The 17,528-nt window shown below is 40.8% G+C and overlaps 1 protein-coding gene across 16 annotated transcripts in view; it reads right to left on the bottom strand.

Annotated features, from left to right (window-relative positions):
* Positions 1 to 1,244: 1,244 nt before the first annotated feature.
* tra2b (transformer 2 beta homolog) overlaps positions 1,245 to 17,528 on the bottom strand; it is a 31,918-nt gene continuing 15,634 nt past the window's right edge. For 8 of the 16 annotated variants that reach the window (XM_078228862.1, XM_078228863.1, XM_078228853.1 and 5 more), the window contains 7 exons: positions 16,880 to 17,037; positions 12,946 to 13,111; positions 9,924 to 10,112; positions 9,025 to 9,140; positions 7,513 to 7,587; positions 3,511 to 3,581; positions 1,245 to 2,194 (listed from right to left, as the gene is read on the bottom strand). In XM_078228862.1, the coding sequence (XP_078084988.1) occupies positions 2,184 to 2,194; positions 3,511 to 3,581; positions 7,513 to 7,587; positions 9,025 to 9,140; positions 9,924 to 10,112; positions 12,946 to 12,978 (495 nt within the window). In that variant the 5' untranslated portion in view covers positions 12,979 to 13,111; positions 16,880 to 17,037 and the 3' untranslated portion in view covers positions 1,245 to 2,183. Of the gene's footprint in view, positions 2,195 to 3,510; positions 3,585 to 7,512; positions 7,588 to 9,024; positions 9,141 to 9,923; positions 10,113 to 12,945; positions 13,112 to 16,879; positions 17,038 to 17,528 lie in introns of all 16 variants that reach the window. The other 8 variants (XM_078228856.1, XM_078228852.1, XM_078228857.1 and 5 more) reach the window with 1 other exon arrangement.

Below are 17,528 nucleotides of genomic sequence, written 5' to 3'. Positions count from 1 at the left end.
ACTACCTTTTTGTGCTCGAGTAAAGCCAACAAAAATGCACATTTGACAACTCTTTGACATAGTTTAATGCAAATGTTTGAGGTACTGCCCTTGTTACTATCAAACAGTAAAACTAACCCTGTAACCGCTTAGAGTCCCTACAGTACAGAAGGAGGCCATTCAGCCCATCAAGCTTGCACTATCATCAATCCCATCCGGGCCCTATCCCCATAACCCCATGTATTTACTCTGCTAGTTCCCTGACATTAAAGGGGCAATTTTGCATGGTCAATCAACCTAACCCGCACATCTTTTGAAGGGTGGGAGGAAACTGGAGCATGCAGAGGAAACCCACGCAGACATGGGGAGGACACAGACAATGACCCAAGACTGGAATTGAAGCAGGGTCCCTGGCGCTGAGGCAGCAGTGCTAACCACTGTGCCAACATGTTGAACTGTGGGTGGAACCCACAGGAAACCCACATCAACACAGGGAGAACGTGCAACACACAAACAGTCATTGAAGGCTGAAATCGAACCTGGGTCCCTGGCGCTATAAAGCAGCAGTGGTCCCTTTGCACCTTTTTATGATGAGCATTCTGGTCGAACTGCACAAACAGTAATAACGCTTATAAATTCCATGAGTTATAGGAAGGGGAAGAAATCAAGTAATATTTTGCTTGAATTCTGCAGAAACAAAATTAAATGCAAAAACCATATCAAAATCAGAAAAAATAGATTGTTTAAGGTTCTCTAAAGTTGCCTCCACACAGGGATCAGTTCTCATCTATACTAACAAATTCAATCAAGCGGCAGCGTAAAGCATTCAAGAAACACTAATGTAGATTAAGACAATAGCAGAGTGTGAGTTTGCACTTGTCTGGCATTCCACTCGATTGCTGCCTGCAAATGCTGAAGCAAAAGGACAAGCTATCAGAGTTCCGTTGTCCATTATTATTTTAGAAGAAGTCTACCAGGCAGCCATGGCAAATTTGCCCTGATGTTCCATCCCACGTACCTGACTAAACAAAATGTAAAATCAGCTAGTCATGCAGTAAACAAGGCACAATCTATACAGAAGATTCACCTGACATAGGCAACCTAGACTAGCTTTGCATTCAGTCACAATATTATTCCAATTATTACACTGCTTTATATTCAATGCTACAGAGAATAATAGAACTCTTGCAATGATTGTAACGAGCTAGTTCAACTAATAAAATGAAGGCAGCACAGTAGAGAAAAGAGAAACAAGAAACAAAGGAAAGGTGGTTTTTGCTGAAGTTTAATGTTCGTTTTGCATCAGATATTTAAAAGCATTTCACACACTTCTATTCAGTGCTGCAGGTTCTGCACTGATACAAAAATCCTCATTTAACAGAACAGTCTCTTCACAACATGAACCCAGAAGATTTATGGACATGAATATTACTGATGGGATACAAAAATAGTCCCATGAAAGATCAAATAACTTAATCTAAAGGAACTAAAAGGTCAGTAGTTAACCGAATTCAGCTAATCACAATTAGTTGAGATTAAGGCCAGGCTTAAGTGCTGCATTTCCCCAATGTTTTTGAGACTGATGTTGGAATATGTCTTTTTGATGTGGAATTTTAAAAAAATTCTTCGTCAGCAATTGAACACTATTTTCTACATATAGTTTTCATTTAATTTGTTCAATTACCCAGTATGTAATTCTTGAAAGTAGCATTTTGCTAATTTAAAATTTGGGATTTTAATTTACTCCACACTGCAGGAAAAAAGCCCTTCACTGAGTTCATGGGACTAAGTGAGAACATAGGAAACCAATATTGCTACAAGTACAGATCTGGAATCTGCACACGTATCAAGTCCTACACAAGTCCGATATTAGTTCCCATCACCAAACTTCAAAGAATATACATCTTATTAAATGAGACAATAGCAGCTACAGTCACCCACCATCGCATTACGTTCCTATCAACACTCAAGCTGCTCAAGATTGAGAAAACAAAGTTTATGTTGGTCTAACGGAAGGGTGTAACAATGGTCGTTTTATTGATAACAACCTAATACAACCAGAACATTTTAAGCTTCTTACTAAACACTTTTTGAAAGAAAAAAACTTTACACAAACATGACTAAAAAAATTTGTTTCATATAAAAGAAATCTTCAGCAAATAGATCAGCTGGCCTTAAGGTTGTAAGTTGAATACATCGGATCTTCAGTAGCGACCTGAAAGAGATAAGTTATCATTCATAGCATTAAAATCTATCAGTACAGTTGGACTATCCAAGCCTTTTGTCTCCAGGATTTAAGTAACACAGAACCTCAGAAGTATAGTGAAGTGAAAATCCTATCAATTTCCATAACCGCGAGCTGCTATTACTGAGAATATTTTCTGTTCAGACTTGGCAACAATGGTGTAAACGGTTGACTTCAAATTTGTATGCCCACAAAATTCTAACAGGACAAACCAAAAAATTCAAGGAAAATGCATGGAGGTGCGAGGGATCATTGGGGTAGATTTCCAGGCTTTGCTGACTAAAGGCCAGTTTCATCCTCACAGATGATCTCATTTGGATCATATTGCTGAACAAACCACTTTTTTGGAGACAAGTGAAATGCTAACAACTGTGTTGCACAATCTTGAGTGAGAATTCAAATTCACAGTGGATGAATTGTTCAGATTACTAGCATAAAGCATTTTGATGACATACAGGAGGACATCCTGAAATTGACAACTTAAGCCATAAACATGGTATGTCACCTTAGGAAAAAACACTAATCCTCTAATCAGAGTAAACCAATTATACTTGGTACCACTTTGAAAAATGGTACTTTGGAAATCTGGCATGTCCATTGTGACTCTCACCAGCTTTTACAGATGCACCATAGATAGCATTCTTTCTGGTTGTATCACAGCTTGGTATGGCTCCTGCTCTGTCCAAGACTGCAGGAAACTACAAAGGATCATGAACGAAGCCCAGTCCATTGCTCAAACCAGCCTCTCATCCATTGACTGTCTACACTTCCCACTGCTTCAGAAAACCAGCCAGCATAATCAAGGACCCCACGCACCCCAGACATACTCTCTTCCACCTTCTTCCGTCGGGAAAAACATACAAAAGTCTGAGGACATGTACCAACTGACTCAAGAACAGCTTCTTTCCTGCTGCCAGACTTCTGAGTGGACCTACCTCGCATTAAGGGTGTAGATCTTTCTCTTCACCCTAGCTATGACTACACTATATTGTGCACTTCTTTCCTATGGACCATATGCTTTGTCTGTAAAGAAACAATACTTTTCATTGTATACTAATACATGTGACAATAATAAATCAAATCAGATCAAAATCAGTTCTGCTCACGATAAGAAAAATGACCTGCTCCCATTTGCACCCCCAACATGAAGCAAAAAAGGACCCTGGACCAGACTCTGCCAACTATCTTTTCCCTCTTCTCCAACTTCCCGGATCCCTTGAATGGCCCTATCATTATACAAAATCCTTCATAACAAGTACTTATTGATCATCAAACTTTGCACTTACGTGGAGAGTAAGAACGTGACCTTGAGCGAGAACGATAGCCACCCCTGCTATAATAGGGAGAGGGAGAACGCCTTCTGAAACAAAAGAAATTCATTAGACATGATACGGAAGAAAGTGCAAGATACCCAAAACTGGTGGCAATGGAGCCTGGCGGTTACCTGGGAGGAGGACTTCACTGCAACACAAACAAAAATTGTCACAATTTGTATCGTATTCCACATTGTATTGTGATGTATTTGCAATTAGTGATAAGAATAGCTATTGCTGGATATTCTTGAAGGAAGTGAGATGTGTAATCCACCTCAATTGTCAAAGCAGCTCCAGATGCTTTTATACATGTATATTTGCCAGACACTAGCACAAAAACATTATATATTGGCATCAGACTAAGCCTCTCATCCCAAACTGCACAAGGAATATTTAAAAATATGACAGCTTCAAGTTCACTGCAGAAAGTAATTCCATTTTTACCTCACTCCCGAAATAAACTGATTTTAGCCTGAAGATATAAAGGAGAGTTGTGTTCAAATTTGAACTTCAGAACAAGCCGCTACAAACATACTCTAATAATAAAGCTAGAGATTAAATGTGACAAAAGTCCATTCAAGTGAAGTCCACTGAGCGTGCGCAGGACCAGTCAGCCAGAGTGAGATTTCAGCCAGAGTGAGGGTATCGGGAATTTGGAGCTGAGTGGGAATTTGGTGCTGAGGGGAAAGAGGTGGTCATCTTCGGGAGGAACGGAGAGGGAGACTCAAAGGCAAGGTGAGAGGTAGAAAGAAATCGAACCGTGACGTCACAGCCAGCAGGTAAGTGATTGGCTGGTGACTGTAGATAGTTTTTCTTTTCTTCTTTCTCTTGGCATTGTAGTTGTTGTTGTAAGTTAACTTGAGGGTTAAGTCATGGCATGAGATCCCAGGCCTGCGTCATGCTCCTTTTGTGCGATGTGGGAATTCAGGGACCCTTCTGGTGTTCCTGGCTCTTTCACATGCAAGAAGTGTGTCCAACTGCAGCTGCTGTTAGACCGCTTGACAGCTCAAGATGTGGATGGATTCACTTTGGAGCATCCATGATGCTGAAGAAGTCGTGGATAGCACGTTCAGTGAGTTGATCACACTGCAGATAAAAATTACTGAGGGAGTTAGGGAATGGGTGAGCAACAGACAGAGGAAGAGTAGGATGGCAGTGTCGGGGTCCCCTGCGGTCATCTCCCTCCAAAACAGATATACCCTTTTGGATATTGTTGGGGGAGATGGCTCACTAGGGGAAGGTGGCAGCAGCCAGGTTTATATCACTCTGGCTGGCTCTGCTGCACAGGAGGACAGGAAGAAGAGTGGCCGAGCTATAATGATAGGGGACTCAATTGTAAGGGGAATAGAAAGGCGCTTCTGCGGATGCAAACGGGACTCCAGGATAGTATGTTGCCTCCCTGGTACAAGGGTCAAGGATGTCTCAGAGTGGCTGCAGGACATTCTGGAGGGGGAGGGTGAACAGCCAGCTGTCATGGTGCATATAGTAAGAAGTCTCTTAACAGTAGGTTAAAGTCCAACAGGTTCATTTGGAATCTCGAGCTTTCGGAGCGCTGCTCCTTCCTCAGATATGACTCAAAGGTAGTAATCTCAGGATTGCTACCAGTGCCACGTGCTAGTCAAAGTAGGAATGTTAGGATAGCTAAGATAAATACCTGGCTTGAGAGATGGTGCAAGGAGGAGGGATTCAAATTCCTGGGACACTGGAACCAGTTCTGGGCGAGGTGGGACCAGTACCAATCAGACGGTCTGCACCTGGGCAGGACTGGAACCAATGGCTTAGGAGTGTTTGCTAGTGCTGTTGGGGAGGGTTTAAACTAATGTGACAGGGGATGGGAACCAATGCAGGAAGTCAGAGGGAAGTAAGGTGGGGACAGAAACAAAAGGCAGTAAGGGTAAAAGACAGAGAAACCAAAGTCACAGAGTACAGAGACTGGAGAACTCAGCGAATGGGTCCAGTAAGGCGAAGAGAAATAAAACACGGGGTTTTTTATTTCCATCATGATGACCGGACAGATGGTCTGAAAAAACAGGGCAGAGAGCAAGGGAAGTCCAGATTAAATTGCATTTATTTCAATGCAAAAGGCCCGACAGGCAAGGAAGATGAACTCAGGGCATGAATGGGTACATGGGGCTGGGATATTATAGCTATTACTGAAATATGGTGAAGGGAGGGGCAGGACTGGCAGCTTAATGTTCCAGGGTACAGATGCTATAGGCAAGATAGAACAGGAGATAAGACAGGAGGGGAGTTGCGTCTTTGATCAGGGAGAACATCACGGCAGTACTGAAGGGGGATATATCCGAAGGCTTGCCCGTTGAGTCTATATGGGTAGAACTGAAAAAGAAGAAAGGAGAGATCACTTTGATAGGATTGTATTACAGGCCCCCAAATAGTCAGGAAATTGAGGAGCTAATACGTAAGGAGATTACAGATAGCTGCAAGTAAAATAGGGTGGTAATAGTAGGGGACTTTAACTTTCCCAACATTGACTGGGACAGTCATAGTATTAGGGGCTTGGATGGAGAGAAACTTGTTGGATGTATTCAGGAGGAATTTCTCATTCAGTATGTGGATGGCCCAACTAGACCGGGCAAAACTTGACCTCCTCTTGGAAAATAAGGAAGGGCAGGTTACAGAGATGTTAGTGACAGATCACTTTTGGACCAGTGACCATAACTCCATTAGCTTGAAGACAGCTATGGAGACTGATAGGTGTGGCCCAAAAGTTAAAACTCTAAATTGTGGCAAGGCCAATTTTGATGTTATTAGACAGGAACTTTCAACAGTTGATTGGGGGAGTCTGTTTACAGGCAAAGGGATAGCTGGTAAGTGGGAGACTTTCAAAAGTATGTTAACCAGGGTTCAGGGTAAGCACATTCTCTTGAGAGTGAAGGGTAAGGCTGGTAGAAGTAGGGAACCCTGGATGACTCAGGATGTTGAGGCCCTGGTCAAAAAGGAGGAGGCATATGACATGCATAGGCAGCTGGAACCAAGTGGATCACTTGGAGTATAGAAGTTGTCAGTGTAGAGTTGAGAGAGAAATCAGGAGGGCAAAAAAGGGACACGAGATTGCTTTGGCAGATAAGGCAAAGGAGAATCCAAAGAGCTTCTACAAATACATAAAGAGCAAAAGAGTAACTAGGGAGAGAGTAGAGCCTCTTAAGGGTCAACAAGGTCATCTATGTGCAGATCCACAAGAGGTGGGTGAGATCCTAAATGAATATTTCTCATCGGTATTTACTGTTGAGAAAGGCACAGATGTTAGGGAACTTGGGGAAATAAATAACGATGTCTTGAGGAGTGTACATGTTACAGAGGAGGTGGTGCTGGAAGCGCATCAAGGTAGATAAATCCCCAGGACCTGATGAAATGTATCCCAGGAAGTTGTGGGAGACTAGGAAGAAAAGTAGTAGTAGACGGGTACAATTTTGTCTTTTAAAAAACATTTAGACAGTTACATGGGTAAGATAGGTATAGAGGGATATGGGCCAAACGCAGGCAATTGGGACTAGCTTAGTGGCAAAAACTGGGCGGCATGGACAAGTTGGGCTGAAGGGTCTGTTTCCATATTGTAAACCTCTATGATTCTAAGTCGTGGGGCTACAATAGCAAGTAGAATGATCCCATGCCAAGTATGAGGTATCAATTTATCAGCTGAGCCACTGGCCAGAAACTAATAAACAATCTTGCCATAGAAACAAACTCAGTCACTTAGCACATCTTACAAGGGTTCTTTAGCCCCAAGCTTATCTGGGAGAAAGCAGTTCAAACAGGCAACTTTTAGTCTGGGTTACTACTCAGCCCCTCATGACAAAAGAAAACAGGATACAACTAATGCAGTGATACAGACTTCCAAGTCTCATAACTTGACTGGTTTCTAAAAACAAATCTGAACAGAATGAGGTGTAATTGAATTGGGTGACAACCCCTCCGCCCCCAAAAAAACAAGTTGTTTAATGCCTGCCCGTGTACCTGTAAGACCTGCTGTAATACTCTCGGTCGTCATATCTGTCATATCGATCATAACTGTCTCTGCGGCGTGAACTACTGCAATGTGAAGTAAACAGGAATGGTTAAACAGATTCCTTTCTCACACAGTTTATAAACTAACGTAATTCTTTAATGACATAGTTACGCTCTTGAAAAGTATGACTAAGCAAAGCAATAGTAAACAAATCAGCTCTTATCCTACAACTAACGTATAGAATGGAGTTAGGTTCTTTTGGGCATTTCTTGTCAGGAAAAGATGTACAGCACATTCCTAAATGAAATAATTTTTAAAGTAAAATAAATTTCTAAAAATAACAAATTTAAATTATTCAGAGGTTTCACCATTGTACAAACTGACAGCAAAAACCGAATCATTAATGGGGGTGTGTGCGCGTGCAGGGGCAGTGAACAGTCGTCAGACACAGATACCAGAATTCCACCACCCCGCCTGCCACAGATTCGGAGCCGACAAGGGGTGGACAACGTTAATGTCCATTGATGTCTGGTGGGATTTTCCGGTCTCACTCGAACGAGGCTGCAAAATACCACCCAGGATGTTTGAATAAAATTGGATTGCAAAGATTAATATTCTAGACAGAGGGGTGAGAGAGAGAGAGAGAGAGAGAGGGAGGGATGGATGGGTGAACAGGCAGTAGCACAAATAATTCACAGGGATAATCTGTTGACATGCCCAAAAGGGAAAGTGAGTTGAAGCCTTGAGGCTGTCGACAGTTTGGATGAGTTTTACTGTTGGATTCGCTGCCTGTGTGTTTACCCCCAATAAGGTCCTTAGTCTGTTTTGGAGAAAGTTCCTTTTCCTTACAGTCTGAATAAATAAAAATAAATTATTCACTCATGACAATGATTTAAATACTGTGCTTTAAAATCTGTGACCGCTGAATTCAATAAAGAATGAAGCTGATATTATCAGTATTCAAATTCTCCTGTGGGGCTTACTGGCATACAACGTAACAGCAAGTGTCACAAAGTTAAAGGGATATATGTTTCCTACAGAGTCAGTGACGTTGTAATGAAACAACGTTGACTGAATCAAGGCTAAGTGAGGAATCCCTGTACAACAGAAGAATACCACAGGGTGGTGGGGTACAGGTTTGTCACATGAACAGGGACAAACTCTTAGTCTTGGTCAGGCCACAACTCCAAAGAGACAGACATCTAAGAGTTAATTCATGACACTCCTGTGCGTTGAAAATAACAGCAAGATAGGTTCCCGGCTGTGAGGAAAACTAAAATCACACTCCATGTATAACCAAGCTAAATTCCCACCTCTCTTGTACTTCATACAAAATCTTCATTAAAATCATTGATTTTCTATGCATATTTACAACAAGTCATTTATTTGTAGAATAGATATAGATAGAGCTAATACCCATTTACATTAATTGTTTTCTTATTACCAAAATGATTTTATTAGGAGTAACAGATTTCTAATCCTGCCTTCTTTGGCAAGAGTGTCAAATCAAATAAACTTACTAGGTCGGTCTTCCCATGTAGATTCCAGGGGTAGGTGTGTGGGCTCTTTTAGTAATAGAGAAATCAACACGAATCCTGCGCCCATCCAATTCCATTCCATTGGCACGTTCTTTAGCCTGCCAAAAGAGATATTAAAAAGTTACAATAAACCCCAATAAAACCAAACCCATGTTAAATTAATTGAAAATCAAAGCTTTTGCTCTGGGTAAGTGATGGAACTGAAATTTAATTATAGTCAAAGATTCACTACCCCATGTACAGAATCTCAATCCTTACAGTGTAGGAGGCCATTCTTGCAGCCCATCAAGTCTGCACTAACTCTCTGAAAGAGCATTCTACCAAGTCCCACTTCCCTGCCTTATCCTGTAACCTTGCATATTCTTTCTTTTCAGATAGCAATCCAATCCCCTTTGGAATACCTTGATCAAACCTGCCTCCACCACCCTCTCAGGAAGTTTGTTCCAGATGCCAACCACCCTCTGGGTGCTTACGGTTTTCCTCATCACCTTTACTCCTTTTACTAATTATTTGGAATCTGCACCCTCTGGTCCTTGATGCTCCCTTGAATGGGAACAATTTCTCATTACTTACCCTGTCCATACCCCTCAAGATCTTGAATATCTCTATCAAGTCTCCTCTCAGCCTTCTTTTCTCCAAGGAAGAGACCCAACCTCATCAATCTACCTCCCTAGCTACAGTTATTTATCCCTGGAATATTTCTTGTGAAATATCTTCTCTAATGCCTTTGCATCTTTCCTCAAGCACGGGACACAGAACCAGACGCAGTACTCCAGATGAGACCCAACTAGTGTCTTATACCACTTACAGGTTTTAGATTTAACCCAATAAACCAATGGTGCTAGTGAAAATTTTCAAGTAGCTCTCTTTTACACTTTTACCTCTTTCGCATCATCGACATTCTCAAAGTAGACGAAAGAAAAGCCTCTGGAACGATTTGACTGTTGATCATACACGACGTTAACCCCTGCAAGTGGACCGTACCTCGAAAAAACCTCTCGCAGATCTCGCTCGGTGGTATAAAGACTTAGACCAAAAACTCCCAGACAAGTGTTGGGGTCAGGGTTAGCCTGCACACAGAATACACACTGAATTAGCAAACCAAAGCTCTCCAAGGAGCAAAGCTGCATATTTTCCGGGACACACTGCTGAAATTTTGGATCTAATGGTGTTTGCATACTGTTATTTTATCAATACTCAGAATTAACTGCTATGCACCATCATTAAATCTAGAGCTAGTACCTCAGCTGAGTCAAGAGTGAAATGCCCTAAAGGAGTGTGACCATATTGACTATGAAACCTCAGCAGTGTCAAATCACTCAGCCAAATAGTTGCGGTTTCAGGTCCATTACTTTTCATCAGAGCTCTTCTGACAAAAGGTCATCAACCCGAATTGTTGAACATTTCTTTCTCCAGATACTGCCTGACCTGAGTATTTCCACCATTTCTCGTCTTTATTCCAGATTTCCAGCATTCACCATTGTATCAAATCTGGGTATATTGGGTACCATAGACACCTTCCAAGCTCACTTTAGCCAAATAAACATTTGCAGCACAAGGATTTCTAGTCCTCCCACCAACCATCCACATGTCCTGCGTCCACTTGCAGACTTCCCATTATGCTTCCAGGATGTACAACTGTGCAACAACCCAGCAGGTACTGTGCAGGCTGCTCAACATTTATTCCCTGCAAAATACCATGTGAGCTCAGCCACTCAAAACACTTGCTGAAACCATACGCTGAAATAAACAGGCCACATCAAAAGAAAATTTAGAGGGAAAGTTGTCCACTTGCTCTTTAGACATTTCTTGTTGAAACATAGAGTGCTGCATATCTAGAAAAATAGACATGCATTTATACAACACTTCTCACAACTACTGGATGTCCAACATACAATGTACATTTTTTTTTACTCCATTCTTAAAGTTACAAAGCCAATGCTCAGAATGGACTGGGCAAACCCAAATCCATTCTTCACTTGCTCCAAAAAATAAATTCAAAATTCAATTGAATTCAATTCAAGATCCCCACAAGGGAGACAAACAAGATCCAAGTTAACAAGATGAGGCATTGCACCCCATCTTGGGTTTGATTTGATGCTCAATCTTAGCTAAAAGTCAGAAACGGCCAACGTACATTTCAGCCAATGAAATATTTTTTGAAGCGTCATCATTGTTATTGCAATATAGGAAACATAGCAGCCAACCTGTGGTCTGCAAACTCCCACAAGCAGCAAAGTGATAATGAGCAGATAATCTGTGATTTTGATGCTGATTAATGGGTAAATAATGGCCAGGACACCAGGAATAACTTCACTGTTCTTTTTTGAAATACTACCATGGGATTTTTTTAATTCACCAGGGCAGATGGGATCTCGGTTTAATGTCTCACCTGAAAGATAGCACCTCTGACAGTGCAGCACTCCCTCAGTACTTCATTGGATGTGTCAGTCTAGATTGCTGCGCTCAAGTTCTGCAGCAGAACTAGAATCCACAATCTTCTGACTCAATAGGTAAGAGTGCAGCTGACTAACCCATGGTTGGCACATAGGAAGAGACATGGGCAAAGGTCTTTGCAATCAAACCAATAGAAGGTCTAGCCAAGCAACGGATGCTGGCTGAAAGCTGAACTGCAGGGACTCGTGGATAACAGTGCCTCAGCAGGTTTATCTGAAATTTAACAATCCTCTCAAGGCATTGGGCTGAAGCTCATTTAAAGTAACTAAATATTTGGACCATAAACCTTTAAATTCTACTTTATGGGTCCATGAGAATTCAAGTCAGAGTCAGGCCGCATTGTAAGAAAATTTTAAAAACGGATAAATTGGAGCACCAAGACCCTTAGTAGCAAGAGTGAATTAAAGACTTGCATTTGTACAGAGCCTTTTACAACCATAGGACATCCAAAAGTAATTTACAACTAATTATGTACTTTTGAACTGTAATAGCTGAATGTTATTTGGATGTTTACACCAAGTTACAACAGTGGATGAACAATAACAGTAACACCATCACCAGCTTCAGAGATTTTGCTCGAACCTGATACTTCCCAGCCACCCACAAAACACCCTTACAATACATCTGTTGCAGCCAATTTGCAGCTGCAGCACTTTCCTATCAATTAGGAGGAAGAGGCACAAAAAGCTAATGTGGGATTTAATGATTGCTATATAATAAATACCCATTCACCTGGAAAATTCACCATGACTTGCAATTTTATTTCAAGTGAAAAGTTTGGACTAAATGTACAAAATGAGCAACAGTCATAACATTTTTACATAAAATATTACAAGTAGACCCAAAATTTACAATCAGATCAAAAAGCAAATAAAGTTATACCAGCATGCATTTAGAACCGTACGAAAATAATTTGTATCTATATAGGATTCCTGTAACATCCCAAAGAGCGCTTCACTTGCATCTATGAAATGCATCTTTGTTCTTACGTGGACATATCCTCAAACCAAACTTTGACCTCGCAAACCATCATCCTATCTCAAAGCTTCCTTTCCTCTCCAAAGTCCTTGGAACTTTTTGTCGCCTCCCAAATCTGTGCCCAACCGTCTCACAAAAATTTCAATCTCTCCACTGAGGTTTTTGCCCCACATACCAAAACAGCTCTGATCAAAGTCACAAATAGTGTCCTATGTAACAATAACATTGATGCATTTAAGAACTATTATTGAGAAGGGAATGAAAGGATATTTGATGAGGTTAGTTGAAGGACGAGAAGAAGCTCACATGGAGCAAAACACCCCAGCACGAACCTGCTTCAACACTAAAGTTTATTTATTCGTGTCACAAGTAGGCTTACATTAACACTGCAATGAAGTGACTGTGAAAATCCCCGAATTACTATGAAGGTATAACAGCCCCCCAAAAAAATGTAGATTTGTTTCATACCCGATTGCCAATATGACGCCTCCGATTTGACATAGGAGATCGACTATGGCTGCGGCGACGCCTATAGTCAGGGCTATAGGATCTGCTCCTGGATCTCCTACGGCGAGAATGAGAACGGGATCGAGACCTTGAATAACGCCTGCGAGAACTCCTCCTGGATACAGACCTGCAGAATCGGTGCAATGTTAGTTCTAGATACAAGTGGCAGTTATTCTGAAGACAGAAGGAAAGTGGAGGGGGCAAGAGCACTTCCTTTTCTTTAATCTTTAAGAAGAAAATAAATTCAGATAACTTTGCATTTTTTGAAGTGTTTATAATGTGCCTTTTCAAATTGATTTTTCAAGTCAGTTTGAAACATTACTCTGGTGAGCCTATGGATTCGATTGTTAACACCGTTTCTCTCTGGATAGATGCTGACAAACCTGCTGAGTTTTTCCAGCATCCTCTGCTCTCATTACTGATGGGGTGTATACCAGATTAACTCCATTCACTTCAGCAAGGATCATCGCCTCAAAGCAGCTGCATACTTTCCTGGGGTCAGGCAGCTCCAGGTTGGCCTTCATTCCAGTCCAAAAATATGAAAAATGTCATACAAAACCTCCACTCGTGGACAAAAAAAGCTTTGTCCCAGTCAATAAGTGGTAGAGAGCTCAATTTAACTTTTTAAAAAGTTCATATGTATCTATATTTTGGATATATACTTTGAAAAGACTGCATTTCTCTTAAATGGGATCGAAATACCAGATATACACAAACGGTCTAGCCATCTTCAAACAGTTAATTTCCTCAAGTTGTGCTGACAGATAACATAGAACTCAGAGCTGACGAAGGGTCATCTAGACTTGAAACGTTTGCTCTACTCTCTCTCTCCACAGATGCTGTCAGACCAGCTGAGATTTTCCAGAATTTTTCTGTTTTTGTTTCAAATTCCAGCATCCATAGTATTTTTGCATTTATCAAAGAATAGTAGTCTTTATACCGACCCCTGGGGAACATCACTGTATACTCCTCTCCAGTCTGAAGAATAAACAAGCATTCACCACAACCTGCTTTCTGTCCCTTAGCCAATTTTGTATCTGCAACACATGTTCCTCTAACTCCATGCACTCTAATTTTGCTAAGTGACATTTTATCCAATGACTCTGAAAGTCTATTTACAAAATATCAACCACATTACATTAATCAAACCTCTCAGTCACTTCATTATAGATCAAGCTAGTCAAATATAATTTGCCTTTAACAAATCTGTGTTCTCATCTATGAACACATTTTTCCAGAAACCAATTAATTTTGGTTCAGATTCCTCACAATTGATGTTAGCCTCACTGGTCTATAAATTACTGGGTTTATCCTCTCCTTTTTTTGAAAAGGAATAGCATTTGCAGCCTCCCAACCCCTGGCTCCACCCCAATAAAGGAAGATTGATTGCAAGCAGACCTAAATAATATCCACTTTTATTTCCCCCAAGAACCTTGGATGCATCTCTGCCAGACCAGGTAACTTTTTCCCTTGAGCCGTGAAAAAGAAAGTATGACAAAACAAATAGAGCCATCAAAAGGGAGTATTAAAAGAAACTACCAACTGGTTAAGGGGTGATTTTATGCAAAGTTTTAACATATTGGGAATGGATAGTATATAGAGTGCAAAACATTTTCCATTGGTTTGAAGTCTACAACTAGGCACATGGTCTAAAAATTAAAAGAGTGGAATTAGGAAACATTCTACACACAAAGGGCATATCAGAACTCTCATCTACAAACAGTAATTGATGCTACATCAATTGCAAGTTTTAAATGAGTGATACATTTTAGTTAAGGAATGTGGCACAAAGAAGGCAGGCAACATACATCAGCCAGAGTCTCAAAAGCACATCAGGCGAGGGGCTAAACTGGCCTGCATCCATTCCAAGGAGTGCCTTTTAAGTGCAACCTTTTGCCCTCTAACACTGCCCTCACCTTTAGTGTTGGCAACATCCTCTCTTCTGCTGCAGACCAATGCAATTTATGTATTTAGTCACAAGATCACTTTCTTTTCACCCTAGCCAGCCCCATCAGACCTGAAACATTAACCACTTTTTTCTCCACAGATGCTGCCTGACTTGCTGAGTACTCAACATTTTTTATTCCATCGTTGCTTTGGCGATCTTTTTATTTTTGGATTCCTTTTTATATTAGTGGAAAATCTATTCAATCTATTCTCATAACTCTTGTTTTGTCTCTTTTTCCTTTGGGTCCCCCTACTTTCTGTAGTCAGTTGGTTCTCTCTGGCATTATGATCCATGATTCTAAAAGCATCTTTCTGTTTCATTTTAATCTCTGCACCTTTAGTTATCCAGAAGACTCCAGGTTTGAAAATGCTTTTCTTTTCATCTCATGAGAATGTCTACATTCTGCACCCAAACTCTCTCTTTAAAGCTTTACCAGTGTCCTCTCACAGTTTAGCCTACCAATTTTGATTCCAATCCACTTGTGAAAAATCCCTTTCTAACCTCACCGCAGTTAGCCTTCCTCCAGTTCAGTATTTTTCTATTTGAATGTTTCCTGTTCTTTTCTATACCGATTCTAAAATATTATAACTGTTTGCCAAATGCACCTCTACCAAAACATGCTCCATTTCCCCCAATTCATTTCCTAGAACTGGGAGCAGCATTGCTTCCTCACTGGGCTGGAAACACATTGATCAGGAATGTTCCAATACACACATTTTAAGACTTTCTAGCCCTCTTTGCCCTTGTTACTAGCCCAGTCTAAGTTGGGATAATTGAACTCCATTATCACTCATTTACAATTCTTGCATCATTTATGAAGTGTTTGCAAACTGGCTCTTTTATTACCTTTCCTCTATTGGTGGTCCGCAACATATATTCAGTCGCACAATAATCCCTTCATTACATAGGATATATGGCAGAGAAACAGACCATTCTGCCTAATCAGCCCATGCCAGTGTTCATGCTCCACTCGGCCTTTTGGCTAAGATCAAGTGTAGTGCCGACACGCTGTGCTTGGTTGAAGTCATTAGGTTACATTTTAGCTTCATTTGAAGCAATTTTTAAAAGCGGCATCTTGGCCTTTTGGCTAAGATGCAAATGAGATCAAGCCTTGAAGGAGGAGCTATGCCTACTCCAATCAGCTTGGATCATGTAGATCAAGCCCAAGACAGGAGGTGAGAGCCCCGTCTTGTCAGCTTGGATCGGGAATGTCTCAACTTGTTGAGACTCTGAATTGGACTTGATTTGATTGAATTGGAATAAAAAAAACCCAGCAGCCTCCATTTTTCCTTATCTAAATCTATCAGTGTAATTCTGTTCCTTGCATTCAAGGGAAAGCTAGTCAAGCATCTATACTATTCACTTCAATTAGTTACTGTGATAGCAAGTGTTATTCCACAATTTCCAAATAGATTCTGTCTTTGAGCCCTCAGCAACATCGTCCCTTTGTGTAATTTGGCTTGCCAGCAGTCTGCAAGAGCAATTCAGTTCATCCCATGCATATTTTCACCCTTCAGGCGTTTTATTCAAAGTCATGACTGCATCTGCTTCCACCACATTCTTAAGCAGATTTCTTTCCTTATATTTATACTCTGTCTCTATATGCCCAGGATCCTGTATGCCTTTTAAATGTCATTCTCAATCTATCCTGTCACCTTCAATGACTTGTGCACATATCATGGTCTCTCTGCTACTGCATCCCCTTTAGGATTTGATCAATATAGCTAATCTCCCTTTTTTTCTTTCCTGGAAATAATGCTCAGAGTATCCATGTGAAGGTACAAATTACTGTGTCATGCTAGAAATTTTCTCTGAGCTCTACTATTTATGGACTTTCCAGTGCTAACATGTGCTGTACTGAAGCAAAAAGGCAGAGCCAGATTCTGGATCACTGTGACAAAACAAAACACTAGTGGTTTGGAGTTGCAAAGTAAAACAACTACTGACCTGGATTTGGATCTTGAACGAGATCGTGACTTGGACCTAGAGTGCCTCGAACCATCTCTGGAATGGGAGCGCTCAGCAGAATTTTCTGGAGACTGGCTGGCAGACTTGCCAGATCCATGTAGGCTTTCACTTGGTGATTTAGAAGGGGAACGTGAATCCTATATTTAAAGATAAATGTATTAAATTTTTAGAAGTCTAAAAGATGGTTCCATTAACTTAAAGTATAATCTGATTAAAGTCTTAAAGTATCTGAATGGAATAAACAGGCAACCTAACTTGTATCCCACTGTTTAGCCCGTGCAGTTTCAATTAGGATTGCCCAGGCATTAAATACTTTCCTAGAATGCACTAGCAGCCCTAGGGTGTATTCTTCTACCTTGGTTCGTACAGTGCATGCATTTTTCTTTTTTTAGTACAATATACAGGTACGGGCTTACGTTAGCTGAACGATTTGAGTGAATTTATTAAGATATTACAATTCAATTCAAAATTAAAAGTTCTGGCATGTGAAAGTATTCAAGAAGCTAAACTTGTCTTCATGCTCACTTACTTTTTAACCAAATTTCACTCAAAAATAAAAAGTCCCTTGAGCGAAGTTTCACTCAAGACTTCGTGAGACTACCGCAAGCCCCGCACGTACACATAAACA

This window comes from Mustelus asterias, chromosome 14 (genome assembly GCF_964213995.1).
Source record: "Mustelus asterias chromosome 14, sMusAst1.hap1.1, whole genome shotgun sequence".
NCBI lineage: Eukaryota > Metazoa > Chordata > Chondrichthyes > Carcharhiniformes > Triakidae > Mustelus > Mustelus asterias.
The sequence above is the reverse complement of the archived record's forward strand: the minus strand, read 5'-3'. Positions and strand labels throughout refer to the sequence as shown.